The sequence below is a fragment of the Gorilla gorilla genome, chromosome 14 (assembly GCF_029281585.2).
Source record: "Gorilla gorilla gorilla isolate KB3781 chromosome 14, NHGRI_mGorGor1-v2.1_pri, whole genome shotgun sequence".
NCBI classification, from domain to species: domain Eukaryota; kingdom Metazoa; phylum Chordata; class Mammalia; order Primates; family Hominidae; genus Gorilla; species Gorilla gorilla.
The window spans coordinates 128,488,135-128,502,719 of record NC_073238.2 but is presented as its reverse complement, the minus strand read 5'-3'; the positions used below and the strand labels follow the sequence as shown (position 1 = coordinate 128,502,719).

Sequence of the window (14,585 nt, the reverse complement as noted above, 5' to 3'; positions counted from 1 at the left end):
CTGAGGCTACTGCTAGACCACAGTCCACCTGGCAACGGATATCTTCCCAGATGCTGGCGTTACCGCTAGACCAAGGAGCCCTCTGGTGGCCCTGTCCGGGCATAACAGAAGGCTCGCACTCGTCTTCTGATCACTCCTCACTATGTCCCCTCAGCTCCTATCTCTGTATGGCCTGGTTTTTCCTGGGTTATGATTGTAGAGCGAGGATTATTATAATATTGGAATAAAGAGTAATTGCTACAAACTAATGATTAATGATATTCATAGATAATCATATCTAAGATCTACATCTGGAATAACCATTCTTGTTTTATATTTTATTATACTGGAACAGCTCGTGTCCTCGGTCTCTTGCCTCGGCGCATGGGTGGCTTGCCGCCCACACCCCACCCCACGGCTGGGGGAGCTGAGCGGATGGCCCCCCATTTGAAAATACATGATACCCTCAGGTGAAGAAAACACAGACTTTCGGGTCACAACAACATCAGGAAAGAAGAACTCCCCGATCTCGCCACACCTCGGGCCTCCCCAGACGGCCGCCCATCCGACCTCGGGCCTCCCCGGACGGCCGCCCATCCGACCTCGGGCCTCCCCGGACGGCCGCCCATCCGACCTCGAGCCTCCCCGGACGGCCGCCCATCCGACCTCGGGCCTCCCCGGACGGCCGCCCATCCGACCTCGGGCCTCCCCGGACGGCCGCCCATCCGCAGAGCTGCAGGACCCTGGAACTCCCCACAGGCATCTCCCTTCATTCCCACCAGTTAGCACCAAAATGACTCACGAATCATCGGTGAGACTTTCGAATACATTGCCTTTGTGATCTGAAGTTTCATTTTGGGGCCCTTTACAACCCATGCATTTTTAAAACATCTACTGCTTTTTATGCATTTCTTTAAAATATATTAAACAATGAATTTTGCTGCTACATAAGGACACTTAATAATTTCTCTTAATAACCTAAGTTGGCCAAGACAGATCATTAGGAAGTGATTAAAAAGACATTTGCCTTTTGATTCAACTGGGTTAAATATTAGTATTTTTACCAACCAATGTCAACACATATTTAAAATCCTCTTCTGGAACTAAAATAAGATGATCTGCTTTGGGAAATTTTCTTCCAAAAATAAAGGTGTGCATCCTAAGAAAAGCAAATATTTACTTTTTTATTGTTTTATATATGTGAAAGGTATTTTTAGAATATTCAATTGAAAAGTAAAGATTGTACATATTCGAAATGTACCAGTGATGATTGGATGCACATATACACGGTGTAATACTTACCAGGGAAAGGCATTTTAAAAGCAAAAATAATATTCTACTATGCAGGGCATGATTTAAAGTACGCAATTAAACACTTTTCAGATTCACATACAGATGAGTAAACACTAAGTTTTCAAGAATATGTAATTCATTACAAAGATAACATCTTTTAAAATTTGCAAACGAGTCTCTAATTTCAATAAATGTGAAGAAAGAAACAGACCTCTGAGTTCACAAAAGCCAGTGGCACTGTCACTCTCCATCAGCAGCCCAGGCGGCTCTTTCCGTCCTGAACGGCCTGGCCACAGCGCCCGTCCACCAGCACCACAGCTAGCATACACTCAGGCACCCCAGTCTGGGGCTCCCCTTTCCTGCCCCATCAGGGAGTGTGGGTAGGACTCAGGGATTCGGGTGGTGGTGGGGCTGTGGGACAGCAGTGTAGCTGAGACCCTCGGGGCATCCGGCCTGCCCTCCATCTGCTCCACCCACAGGCCGGCCGGCTGGCCTGCCTACACCATCTGTCCTTCCAACCAGGTCTCTCCCTCTGGGCCAGAGGCCAGCACCATGAGGCTGGGGTGGGTTGCTAAGGGTTTTCACAATTAGGAAGGGGGAGACAAACACACGGAGGGAAGAGGGTCCCTCCTCTGGTACCCAGGGCAGGATGAGCGAATGCAGGCAGACATCCAGGGCCCCTGAGCTTCCCCACTCACTCCTGCTGTCCACCTGGAGTCTGAGCCCCCACACCAGCTGCAGGTAAAGGGTTTCGGAGCCCAAGGCCTTGCCAAGCACAGAGGGCCCCTCCCAGCCTAGACACAAACCAACAGAGGACCTCTGAGTGGCACACCACACCAACCCAGCAGCACCCCTGGGTCACCAGCTGAGTCTCTACGGGACAGAGGGCAGGGTACGTGCATCAGTAACAGGGAGAAGAAAGAAATCCTGAGGTTGAGGGTGAATACCTCCTGCCTGGCCCCGAGCAGCACTTCAGAAGGGCCTTGAGATAGGGGCTGAGCTTGCACACCCACCCAACCACAGCGAGCAGCAAGGCCCCTCCCTGAATACATCTCAGACCCACACCCAGAAGTACAGGCTGGAAAGGGCAGTGGCAGTGGCTTCTGGGGCCAGACCTGGGTGGGTGGGCTTCTTCTTTTTTTTGTTTGTTTTTTTTGAGATGGAGTCTCGCTGTGTCGCCCAGGCTGGAGGGCAGTGACATGATCTCCGCTCACTGCAAGCTCCGCCTCCCGCGTTTCAGCGATTCCCCTGCCTCAGCCTCCTGAGTAGCTGGGACTACAGGCACCTGCCACCACACTGGCTAATTTTTGTATTTTTAGTAGAGAAGGGGTTTCACCATGTTGGCCAGGCTGGTCTTGAACGCCTGACCTCTGGTGATCCGCCCGCCTCGGCCTCCCAAAGTGCTGGGATTACAGGTGTGAACCACTACGCCCAGCCGGGCTTCTTGTTTCTATTCACTGAGAAACTTTTCAAATACAAACAATAACATGACAATTTTATTCCAGTACACTTAAAATTCACTGTTATCATCATACTTGCTTCAAGTTTCATAGAGACATAAAGAGCAGAAATAAAATTACAGTCCCCAGGATCCTCAGCCTCCCCCCGAGTCTGCCCTGCGTGCAACTCCCAGGGCCTGCAGGGACGTACTCACTTCATTTTTCATACTTTTCCAGGGTGTGCTGAACCTAAGGCTATAAATGATTGTTTTTGTGTGCCTCTGAAACACAGACAAATATTATATGGCTTGCATTCTGCAATTCTGCCAACATTGTGTTTCAGATTTACCCATACACAGAGCCGTCAGGCTGATTTCCTTAAATGCTGTTATGCTATGCCATTATAATAAAGTGGTCATATGAACACAGATGTCATATGAAAATGCTGTTTGTTATTACTGAACCGCATGCTGTGTGTTTTTCTCGGCACACCTGCCGCCAGGGAAGCCCTGGTCCCAGCGGCCGCTGTCCCAGAGTCCACTCAGCTCCCCAAGTGGTAATTCCAGGCCAAACGCACCAGTGGCAGCCAGGCTGCCGCTCCCCGCCACTTTTTTGTCCACCTCAGGATAGAATGTTATTTCAATCAGTAGTAGTAGTTGTTGTTTTTGAGACAGGGTCTCACTCTGTCACCCAGGCTGGAGTGCAGTTGTAGAATCTCAGCTCACTGCAACCTCCACCTCCCGGTTCAAGGGATCCTCCTACCTCAGCCTCCCAAGTAGCTGGTACTACAGGCTCGCACAACCACACCCAGCTAATTTTTGTATTTTTTGTAGAGACAGGGTTTCGCCACATCACCCAGACTGGTCTTGAACTCCTGAGTTCAAGTGATCCACCCGCCTTGGCCTCTCAAAGTGCTGGGACTACAGGTGTGAGCCACCACGCCCAGCCAATCATTTAGTTTTAATCTGGCAATATAAGTAAAGTGTTCCACACATTTTCTTGATAAGACTGCCACACACAATCTATGCATGGGAGGGAGGAGGACTAACATTTCAGGGACAAGCTGAGTCACATAAAGGCATGGCCCACAAGCCGACTCAATAGAAATAATATTGTTTCAACTGTAAAAGGCACTACACAGCGTTTTTCAAATGAACTAATTAAAAACATTTTATATACAGCATTTTAAATGGAGAATTCCTTTCTTGGGAAGAAAACTAGTTAAGAATATATATGGTCTCAGTTGCTATAATCCATTAACAGAAAAAGGAGTCTAAATATAGTATTCACATTTTTATCATTACTAATCCTATTCTATTAATATCTATAGAGCTTAAGATAAATTATGAAACCATAAAGTTTTGTATTTTCTGAAAAACAATTTTAACATCTTTACATTGTCAGAGCCAGATGTCTAAGAGTTACTATTTTGCCCACCATGCTGGAGATGTTTTGTTTGCTTATCTGGCCAAGCACAGCCCCTCTGCAGGTGAGCGGCTCTGCAGGTGAGCGGCTCTGCAGGTGAGCGGCTCTGCAGGTGAAGGGTTCTGCAGGTGAAGGGCTCTGCAGGTGAGCGGCTCTGCAGGTGAAGGGTTCTGCAGGTGAAGGGTTCTGCAGGTGAGCGGCTCTGCAGTTGAGCAGCTCTGCAGGTGAGCGGCTCCGCAGGTGAGCGGCTCTGCAGGTGAGTGCCTCCGTGACTGGCTCGCAGGCAGCATTTGTGCACACTTGACTGGCCATAACAGAATGTTCTTCTCTGTTGTCAGCACTGAGGAGGAAGCTCCTGCCTAAGCGACCACAGCCAGGCACCCGCTCCATGGAGACATTGCTCTCTCCAGACTCCATTCAGACTCAGGAGACCTGAGCTCCTGGAATGCAGGCTGAGGCAGCTCCCACACAAAAGCTATCCTCTGGCAGTTATCAGAGGCCTCCGTTGCACAAATCACACACCTACTGTGCCTGACGTGGCTGGGCCTCCAGCAGGACCCGCTCCTGAGAACACACGGGTGCTAGTCCAAGTTCACAGCATGGCTCAAGTCACTCCCACAAACCTCTCTATACAAACACACAAAGCTCTGGGAGGCTACCCTGCATCCAAGAGTCACCATCTCACACCTGGAACAAGGGTTACGGCCACAGAAATGTCATTACTGGGCTAAAAACAGAGGCTGGGCTTTTCATGTCCTTCGGGTTAAAAATAGAGAAATACAAAGAGAGAAAAAGCTGATGGCCTCTCCTGACAGTTTTGTAGGAGGCTGGCAGTTTGAAGAGGCCAACCAAAACTTATACCCTCCCTTCCTATAACCCCCTTCCTAACAGCTCTACAAAGACCAGTGCGTGTGTCGGGGGGGAAGGGGCACAGTTCACAGGCGACAGTCACCACGAGTTAGGAATTACGTAAGCAACACTAAGCTTCTGACCACACATCATTGCTAAATTTCCTCCTCCACTTAGAACCCTAAAGCCGACAGAAGCAGAAGCCGATTGAAGCAGGAGGAAAGTAAAGACACAACAAAGGGAGATGCTCTTTAGTAAGCAGTCATTCTGGGCTAAGAGGATACGTATAATCAATGGCCACATGTGCTGGGCACTCCCAGATGAGCAGCAACTGAGGGACCCGGCCTGGCGCCGCAGACAGGGTGAGCCTGCACTGCACACAGCCATGATCTGTATCTGAGCGCTCTCCATGGATTCACTATGTTAAAAATCATGAGCACTCTACGAGAAAACGGCAGCAAATAACAAAAGGTAGCAAAATGCAGCCACCGAAACCATGACTGGAAGAGGACAGACACTCCACGCACCAGCTGCGAAAGTGCACGCTCAAATGTACACTTACACACTTACTCTTTTTTTTTTTTTGGAGACAGAGTCTCACTCTGTCACCCAGGCTAGAGTGCAGTGGAGCAATCTCAGCTCACTGCAACCTCCGCCTACAGGGTTCAAGTGATTCTCTGGCCTCAGCCTCCTGAGTAGCTGGGATTACAGGCGTGTACCACAGCGCCCCACTAATTTTTATATTTTTAGTGGAGAGGCGGTTTCATCATGTTGGCTAGGCTGGTCTTGAGCTCCTGACCTCAGGTGATCCACCTGCCTCGGCCTCCCAAGGTGCTGGGATACAGGCTTAAGCCACCATGCCCAGCCTACTCATTTTGAGACAGGGTCTGGCTCTGTCACTCAGGCTGGAGTGCAGTGGCACAATCACAACTCACTGCAGCCTCGACCTCCCAGGCTCAAGCGATCCTCCTGCCTCAGCCTCCCAAGTAGCTGGGACTATCTATAGACATGCACCACCATGCTTGGCTACTTTTTTTTTTAATTTTTTATAGAGATGGGGTCTCACATTGTTGCCCAGACTGGTCTTGAACTCCTGGCCTCAAGCAATCCTCCCACTGCAGTCTCCCAAAGCACCGGGATTTCTGGCGTGAGCCCCTGCACCTGGCCTAAACGTGTGGAACAGTGTGGGCGGATTCTCAGTGAGCCTGGATCACCCCTAGGTACAGGAGGTGCACAAGCAGCCCTGAGGTAGAGACAGACAAGCACACTTCCAGGCCAGCTGTGGCCTCCCGGATGGCCTTCCTGAGGACGAGGCGCAGGCCGGGCAGGATTGCACACATCAGGGAGGAGGGTGCAGGGAGCCGTGGGGCCAGGTCACCCTCAGACGGGGGCAGGGTGGACCAGGCAAAGCGAGAGGGAAAGCTCCTATCAGCACTGCGGGGCCGTAGGCATGATATGAGTAAGAGCCCACCTGTGACACAGAAAGCCTAAAAACCCACCACTACCAAATGCTGGCAAGGACGTGGAACTGCCAGACACACAAAGTGTGTGCGCAAATGTTCACACCAGCATTTTGCTCTCAGGAAACAATCAGAGGCAACCCAAACAGCCACAACTAAAATGGCCCACATAAGATGTATTGCCAAACCTCCACATTGGGACTCCCATCCTTGGGGAGCCTGTGGATGCAAAATGTCTCAAGTTTGGTGCGTTTCTCTGGGTGGAAAGCAGCTTTCTGAGCCTCGAAGGGTGTGACAGTCAGTTTTACGTGTCAACCTGACGGTGCTCTATCCCATTATTCAGCCAAAGGCCAGCCGAGAACTTGCCGCAGAGCTCCTCAAAGAGGAGCTGTTAAGCAAAGGAGACTGTGCTCGATGCAGGTGGGCCTCGTCTAACCCACTGGAGGCTTTTAGAGCAACACCTGCATTTTCCCAGAAAAGGAATTCACCACCAACCGCCCTGCAGGTTCCGCCCTGACGGCCCCACTATGGCTAGGTGGGTCCTATAGTGAGTCCCCACCCAGGTTCCCGTCCCTCACTGGCTGCTACTCTAGAGAACGCTGACAAACACAGTGGGGAACTGGACACAGGCCCCCCACAGCAGCAGCAGGAAGAGACACAGTGGCCCCGGGAGGCTGTGACGTGGAGTGGAGCTGGGAGGACCAGGACCAGGGCCAGGGACCCATGAGGAGCCTCGGCCGGGCTGCTGCCCTCTACCTTCCCCTGATCCACTCTCACCTGGACAGCTCCTGTCCTTCCTCAAGGTCTGACTCAAGGGAGGCCTCTACAGCCCTCAAAGTGCTACCAACCATGCCCTGGGCTCCCAGAGCACAAACGGAGGAAGGCGGATCCTTGCTCACTTGCACCACCGAGGGCAACTCAAAAAGCACCTGCAACGGCTCCATCTAAGGGCGCCGAGGACCCTGCCTGGACCGCCCCACTCCCAACTAGAGGCAAGGGGGGCCCACTAGTGAAGACAGGTGTCTGTTGGGAAGGTGAGGACTGCAAGTTTACACACACACGCACACAACTCACACACACACGCACAATAAGAACTCACACTCAACTCACGCACGCACACACAACATACTCAACTCGCACACAACACACACATACAACTCATTCAACTCATGCACACAACACACACACATGCACACGTACATAACACACAACACTCCATGCACACAACTCAACTCACATGTGCATATGCACACAACTCACATGCAACTCATGCACAACTCACACACAACTTGCACACACAACTCACATCTCACATGCACACAACTCATGCACACAACACACATCTCACACACAACTCAAACGCACGCACACAACTGACACAACTCACGTGCTCATGCACACTCACAACACACGCACTCCTCACACAATTCACACATGACTCACATGCACACACACGCACACAACTCACACGCATGCACACACATGCAAACTCACAGGTACGCTCACATCCGCTCACATCCACTCACACAACTCATGCACACTCAACACACATGCACACTCAACACATATGCAACCCATGAACACTCAGACGCGCACACTCCACACGCACAATGCACTAAGCACTCCTCACATACCCACGCATTCACGCATACACACACAAACTCATGCACACACACTCCTCATATGCACAGTGACACACACATTCCTCACACTCATGCACACATATTGACACAGACACAAGCAAACACCAACAAACCATTCTATTTGTTAAACAGAATTCTCTGGAACAAACACCGGAAGTGAACACTGGTGCTCACCTGCATGGACAGAAGAGGAAAAAAGGAAACCTCTCTGCACCTTTTCATACTTCAAAATTTAAAAACATGAACGTCTCACTGATTCAAAAGCAAATTTAAAATAACCACGTGTGGCCGGGTGCAGTGGCTCCCACCTGTAATCCCAGCACTTTGGGAGGCCAAGGCGGGCGGATCATGATGTCAGGAGTTCGAAACCAGTCTGACCAACATGGTGAAACCCCATCTCAACTAAAAATACAAAATTAGCTGGATATGGTGGTGGGCACCTCTAATCCCAGCTACTCAGGAGGCTGAGGCAGGAGAATCGCTTGAATCCGGGAGGCAGAGGTTGCAGTGAGCCGAGATGGGGCCACTGCACTCCAGCCTGGGCAACAGAGTGAGACTCCATCTCAAAAACAACAACAACAACAAAAACCACCATCTGTGTGGTGGAATCAACACCAGGTGAGGGCAGGGGAGGTCCAGGAGCTGCTGCCGGCGATCCGGGGAAAGAACTGACCGTCCCAAGGCTCATGTGGGAGGGATCTGGGGGCTGGGGCACGCAGGGCGAGCTGAGGGGAAATGCACGGCCCTCCTGGCCGGGTCAAAACCAGAACATTTTCAGCTATGTCATGACTGCAGAATATGTTCCTTCCTAATCCCTGCAATTCAACTCTTCAGCTCAATTAAACTTGTTACAGATTCAAGCACAGATTTGTGAGTAAGAATGGAAAAGGAGACAGCCCACATGTGGTAAGAAAGCCTACTGCATGTAACCTAACAAGAGAAATTCAAATTCAACACCATAGTAACAGACTTCATCATTTCCAAGCAAATAAAATGGTGAACTTTTTTATTGTTATTTCTGCTTCACCACTTGAACAGAAAATGTCACGCCTGCAACTTGTGCACTTTTAAGTGTTCAATTAGTTACACTAAAACGATATCTCTCTCAAGCAATCTGTGAATCCTCAAATGATCAAGACAAAAAGCTCATAAATAATCCTAAAAGGGCTGCGTAGATTTGGTCCCTATTCCTAGAAAAGCGGCAGGGAAGGACCTGCTTCAGCAGAAGAGCAGGGCCAGTCCCACCAGCTCCCTCTGACAGGGCCCGGGGACAGCAGGAGGCTGGGGAGGCTGCAGGCTGGCTCAGGTCACAAAGCCAAGTTCTCTCAAGGAAGAGACCAGAGCAGGACCTAGGGACAGGCCCCAAAGAGATACCTGGATCCACAGCATGTAGGGGTTGGAGGCAGATGGTACCATGGGCACCCGCACCAGCACTGGACAGAAAGGGACGGGTGGCAAGGCCGAGCCTCAGCAGAGAGGTGGGGGCCTGGTCACCACACTCCCACGCCCCAGAGCCACGGCAAGCACTGAGAGGTCACTTACAAGGGTCACAATGTTAAGAGTAAAAAAAGCTAATTTTATATATGGGAATAATTAGAAAAATCTTAAGGTTCCTTTTAGGAACCCAAAACGGAAACACATCCATGCCTCTGGGCTCCTCCCTGGGCTGATGCGACCACGTGGATGTTGCGACCCGGGCACTCAGTGGACCCACTAGGCTCTGCAGGCAGACAGGTCTTGGGACAAAGCAAGCTCTTCCACAAGCTTGTCTCCCAGGAATATCACAACAAACCACAATGAACTGCCCTGCACGCAATCCCAGATCCACACAGCACAGCCTCTCACGAGGGGCCAAGCATCGCACATCAAAGCTTCTAAATGGCGTGCCCTGACCCAGCACAGGTAAGGAGTTTACCCGGGAAGTAACCAGGTGAGCACACACACCTTCACGAACGTAAACCACAGCGCCACTCCGAGGTGTAAAATGGAAACTGCCAACTGTGGGACCCTGGAAGAGGTGGCTTCAACCTCTCTAGCTGACTTCCTCCCCTGGATTCCCCAAGACAAGAAAAACGGCTCTTCCTCAAGAGCTAGGGAAATACACACGCGAAGCGCTAAAGGTGGCAAGTGCCTGCTTCGCAGAAGGCGTGCACCATGGTAGGCCCATCTTTCCTCAAACAGCACAGGTGAGGCCGGCCTCTGGAAGAGCCCACACCACAGCTGAAACGTCATTATCTTTGGGTGGAGAGAAAACAAATTATCTTTATTTCTTCTTTACATTATTCTACGTTTTCTAAACTTTTGCAAATAGTATACATACCTTAGAATTCAAAATCCACAAAGCTACTGGTGTGTGTGCAGGCTGTGTTCTAAATGCTAGAAGGCTCCTACGCCCACCCTCCTGGGTTCCCGGAGCACAAAGGTGCCCATGCAGGAGATGCCATCATTAGCAAGAGGCTTCAGCGTCAACAGCTTCATAAACATGTGAAGCTTCATGCGTTCATCAACACAAGAGTGTGTCCAGAACAGGTGCCCTTACCTTTCCCGGGACTAAGGTTCTGGTCTATGAAGACCTTGAGTTCTCCGTTGGCTTCAATTAGACCGACCTGCGGAAAGCAACAAAACAATAATAAATATGACAGCTAAAAGGGCTACGAAACTAGGGGTGTTTAAAACCACCCTCAAGGGTTCTATCAAATAACGTCGTAAAAAGGCAGAAGGACCACAGTTAAGCAAGCAACTCCAGGAACAACCAGGAGAACGCCAGGTCCGGAGAAGGAATGTCGCTATCACCATGGCACCTACAGGGCCAAAACAGCACCATCCACCAGGAATTAGCCATGACTTACAGAATCCACACAGTCTTGAAAAATCAAGATTGTAATGATGAGGAAAATGTTCACAATAGAATGTTAAACACATTCTATTTAAGTGTGGCACAGGTAAGAGTACAGCCACACAGCAAGGACACACGCGTGACGGCACAGCCACAAAGCAGGGGTACCACGTGACGGCACAGCCACAAAGTGGGGGCACACACATGATGGCACAGCCACACAGCGGAGGCACACGTGTGGATGGCACAGCCACAAAGCAGGGGCACGTATGATGGCACAACCACACAGCAGGGGCACACGTGTGATGGTACAGCCACACAGCGGGGGCACATGTGATGGCACAGCCACAAAGTGGGGGCACGTATGATGGCACAGCCACACAGCGGGGGCACGTGTGATGGCACAGCCACACAGCGGGGGCACGTGATGGCACAGCCACAAAGTGGGGGCACGTATGATGGCACAGCCACACAGCGGGGGCACACATGTGATGGTACAGCCACAAAGCGGGGGCACGTATGATGGCACAGCCACACAGCAGGGGCACACGTGTGATGGTACAGCCACACAGCGGGGGCACGTATGATGGCACAGCCACACAGCGGGGGCACACGTGTGATGGTACAGCCACACAGCGGGGGCACGTGTGATGGCACAGCCACACAGTGGGGACACACGTGTGATGGTACAGCACACGGTGGGGGCACACGCATGACAGTACAGTCACACGTCAGGGGCACACACGTGACAGTACAGCCACACAGCAAGAACACACAAACGTGATGGTACAGCCACATGGCAGAGGCACATGAGTGATGCTACAGCCACACAGGACACACACACATAACGGTACAGCCACACAGCAGGGGCACACATGTGACTGCACAGCCACACAGCAGGGGCACACACGTGATAGTACAGCCACAGCACGGGCACACGCATGACGGTACAGCCATACAGCAGGGGCACACGCCTAATGGTACAGCCACACGGCAAGAGCACACGCATAATGGTACAGCTACACGGCAGGAACACACACGTAATGGTACAGCCACACGGCAAGACACATTAAGGGGGATTCCTATCAGAATTGTCAACCTCATCCTGCTTCTCCAGAAAGCCATGGAAATCTTTTATTCTCTTCCTAGTCCCAACAAAATGTCAGTCCCCAGGGGCCGGGCTCTGCGAAGGAAAAGCCATCCCAAGAGGAGGCCTTGAGGGGCGGCCTCTGGGAGTGGCGTGCTGGCAGCACAGGCGTGGCAGCCTGAGTGTGAGCACACACACGGCAGCATGCTTGAGTACCCAGGGTCCGGGGAGGCCACGCACCTCAGGCAGTGGGGCTGGGGGGCGGCGATGAGGGTTGCTGCCTTCGCTGAGGGTAAAGGCACCTGAATGCACCCTTCCGTAGACAACACCATGGGAACAAGGAGACGCCACAACCCCCTGGGGCCACCCAGGTAACAGGCAGGGGACACACCATGGGAACAAGGAGACGCCAAGACCCCCTGGGGCCACCCAGGTAACAGTCAGGGGACACACCATGGGAACAAGGAGACGCCAAGACCCCCGGTGCCACCCAGGTAACAGTCAGGGGACACACCATGGGAACAAGGAGACGCCAAAACCCCCTGGTGCCACCCAGGTAACAGTCGGGGGACACAGGGGAGGCAGCCAAGACTCAAAGCCCAGCAAGACGACCACTGCAAGACCACTGGTCAATCTCCTGGGCATCTTCACAACTCCACCTCCCCACAGAAGATGAGGAAAGCCAGGGCTGCCCGTAAGCCCGAGGACCACGGCAAGTTCACATCCTAGGACGCTAAAAAAAAAAAGACAGTCACGACTGCCGTTCCAACCGGGTCCAACCGCGCTTTCTGAGTCTGGCTGTGCAGCAGGCACCGTCCCAGCCCTGGCTGTGGGACTTGCTGGGAGATGGGTGGACGTACCATTGACCACCTGCACACAGAGCCAGGTGAGGTAGGATGTGCAGGGGGGCTGCATCACACTGGCCACACCAAGGGGCTGGGATCAAGGCTCCACCACGCCCAGGGGCCCACAGACGGCGTGTGACACAATATCAAGGAAAAGAGCCGCGGAGCAAGAACCTGACCACACCCAGGAGGCGCTCTGAGGCCACCACACCTGACACAGCACCGGCACAGGCCCCGCAGAGGGCTACGCTGGCACAAACATACGACACCAGGAAAAGCACGACGCGCGGTCAACGATGGTGCCTGAAGGCCGGCATGCGTGGCCCTGTGCTGGCACCCATTAGTGTGTTACAGGTGTGAGACGCCAGATGTCCTGGTCACCATGAGGGCACTACCATCCAGGCCAGGTTGGTAAGGCCGAGACGTTAAGCCTGGGAGAGAAAGGGCAGGAGGGTACGGCCAGTTAGAAAAAGGCGAGTGGGTCTGGACAGGTGGCTGATCCAGGTACACACGGCCAAGTGGCTATGGTGGGCTAGAACCCACAGGAGATGAAGGCCAAGCCACTACAGCGAAGTAGGTTAAGTCAGGTGACTATGACCAAGGAGGTGAAAGCAAGCACACTGGGTGAGACCGAGAAGTTAAGCACAAGGTGGGCCAGCCAGGAGAGAACAGCCAGGTGCGCAAGGCCAGAAGGGTAAGGCCACGCAGTTACAGCCAGGAGGTTAAGGCCTGCTGGGTGAGGCCAGGAGGCAAGGGCCTCGGCCAGGGCTGGTCAGGCTTGGGCCCAGCCCGAGCATCTGTGTGGGAGTGCAGCATGCTCCAGCCCCGTGTGCGTGCAGCTGGAGGAAGCCCTGCTGGGGGTCTGACGGAGCAAGTCCCAGCTATGGAGGATGACTGCCCTCCCGCCTGCACAGCCAGGGCTCTGCCCAGTTCCCCTGTATGGCGTCTGCACTCCAGCCCCAGCCTGTGGCAACCGTGGTTCAGGCTCTGAAGCCGTTTTGCACCGCTGTCCCTGTCTGTCGCCCTCCCTCACCGGGATGAGCACGAGCACCTGCTAAAAAGTACAGGGCCAGGGACTGCTGCTGGGCACGCACTGCCCCGGGTGGCACAGTGCCTTTTCTCTGTCGGCGGGGGCAGCCTGATGGGCAGAGACAGAGTGGGGACTGCTCCTCCCCATGCCTGCAGGGCATGTGGAAGACCCCCCCCCCAGGAAGAGCAGCTGCCTGCGGCCTCCATGAAATGCCAGCAAGTCAGACCCCAACAGAGGAGCCCCGCCCAGGGCCACCGTGCACTCAGCCACAGGCCTTGCCCAGCCACTGCGACACTCGTGTCTGTAAATGTTCCACCGCTGCTCACAGAAAACACTCCTCATGTGCACCAACACAGGCCCTGCGAGAACACCAACTGCCCCTGCCCAGGGGAGACCTCGGCAGCCATGGGGGCTGCGGCACAGGTGGCCTGGATGTTTCTCTCTCTGCCCCATCGACTTGGTGGTCAGCTCCGGCTGGGATGGGAACTCAGCAATCCCTGAGTAGCCCACACCCAGGAAACCCAGGTCCAGGAAACCACTGGCCCCCGGCACCGCCACCCACCGGCACAGCCCCTCCTTGCGGGCAGTGCTTCTTCCTCCCCAGCAGCTGCCCAGGGAGTTAACGGGCCAGGTTGTGGATCCGGGCGGCCCTTCCAGGAAGTCTAAGATGGGGTGAAGGGGCCGGTCTTTCTCCGCCAG

At 53.0% G+C, this 14,585-nt stretch overlaps 1 protein-coding gene across 13 annotated transcripts in view; it reads right to left on the bottom strand.

Moving 5' to 3' along the window:
- Positions 1-14,585, bottom strand: part of TFDP1 (transcription factor Dp-1) — a 58,558-nt gene that overhangs the window by 19,565 nt on the left and 24,408 nt on the right. For all 13 annotated transcript variants that reach the window (XM_031007272.3, XM_055360270.1, XM_055360271.2 and 10 more), the window contains exon 3: positions 10,628-10,694. In XM_031007272.3, coding sequence (XP_030863132.2) covers positions 10,628-10,694 — 67 coding nt within the window. The remainder of the gene's footprint in view (positions 1-10,627; positions 10,695-14,585) is intronic.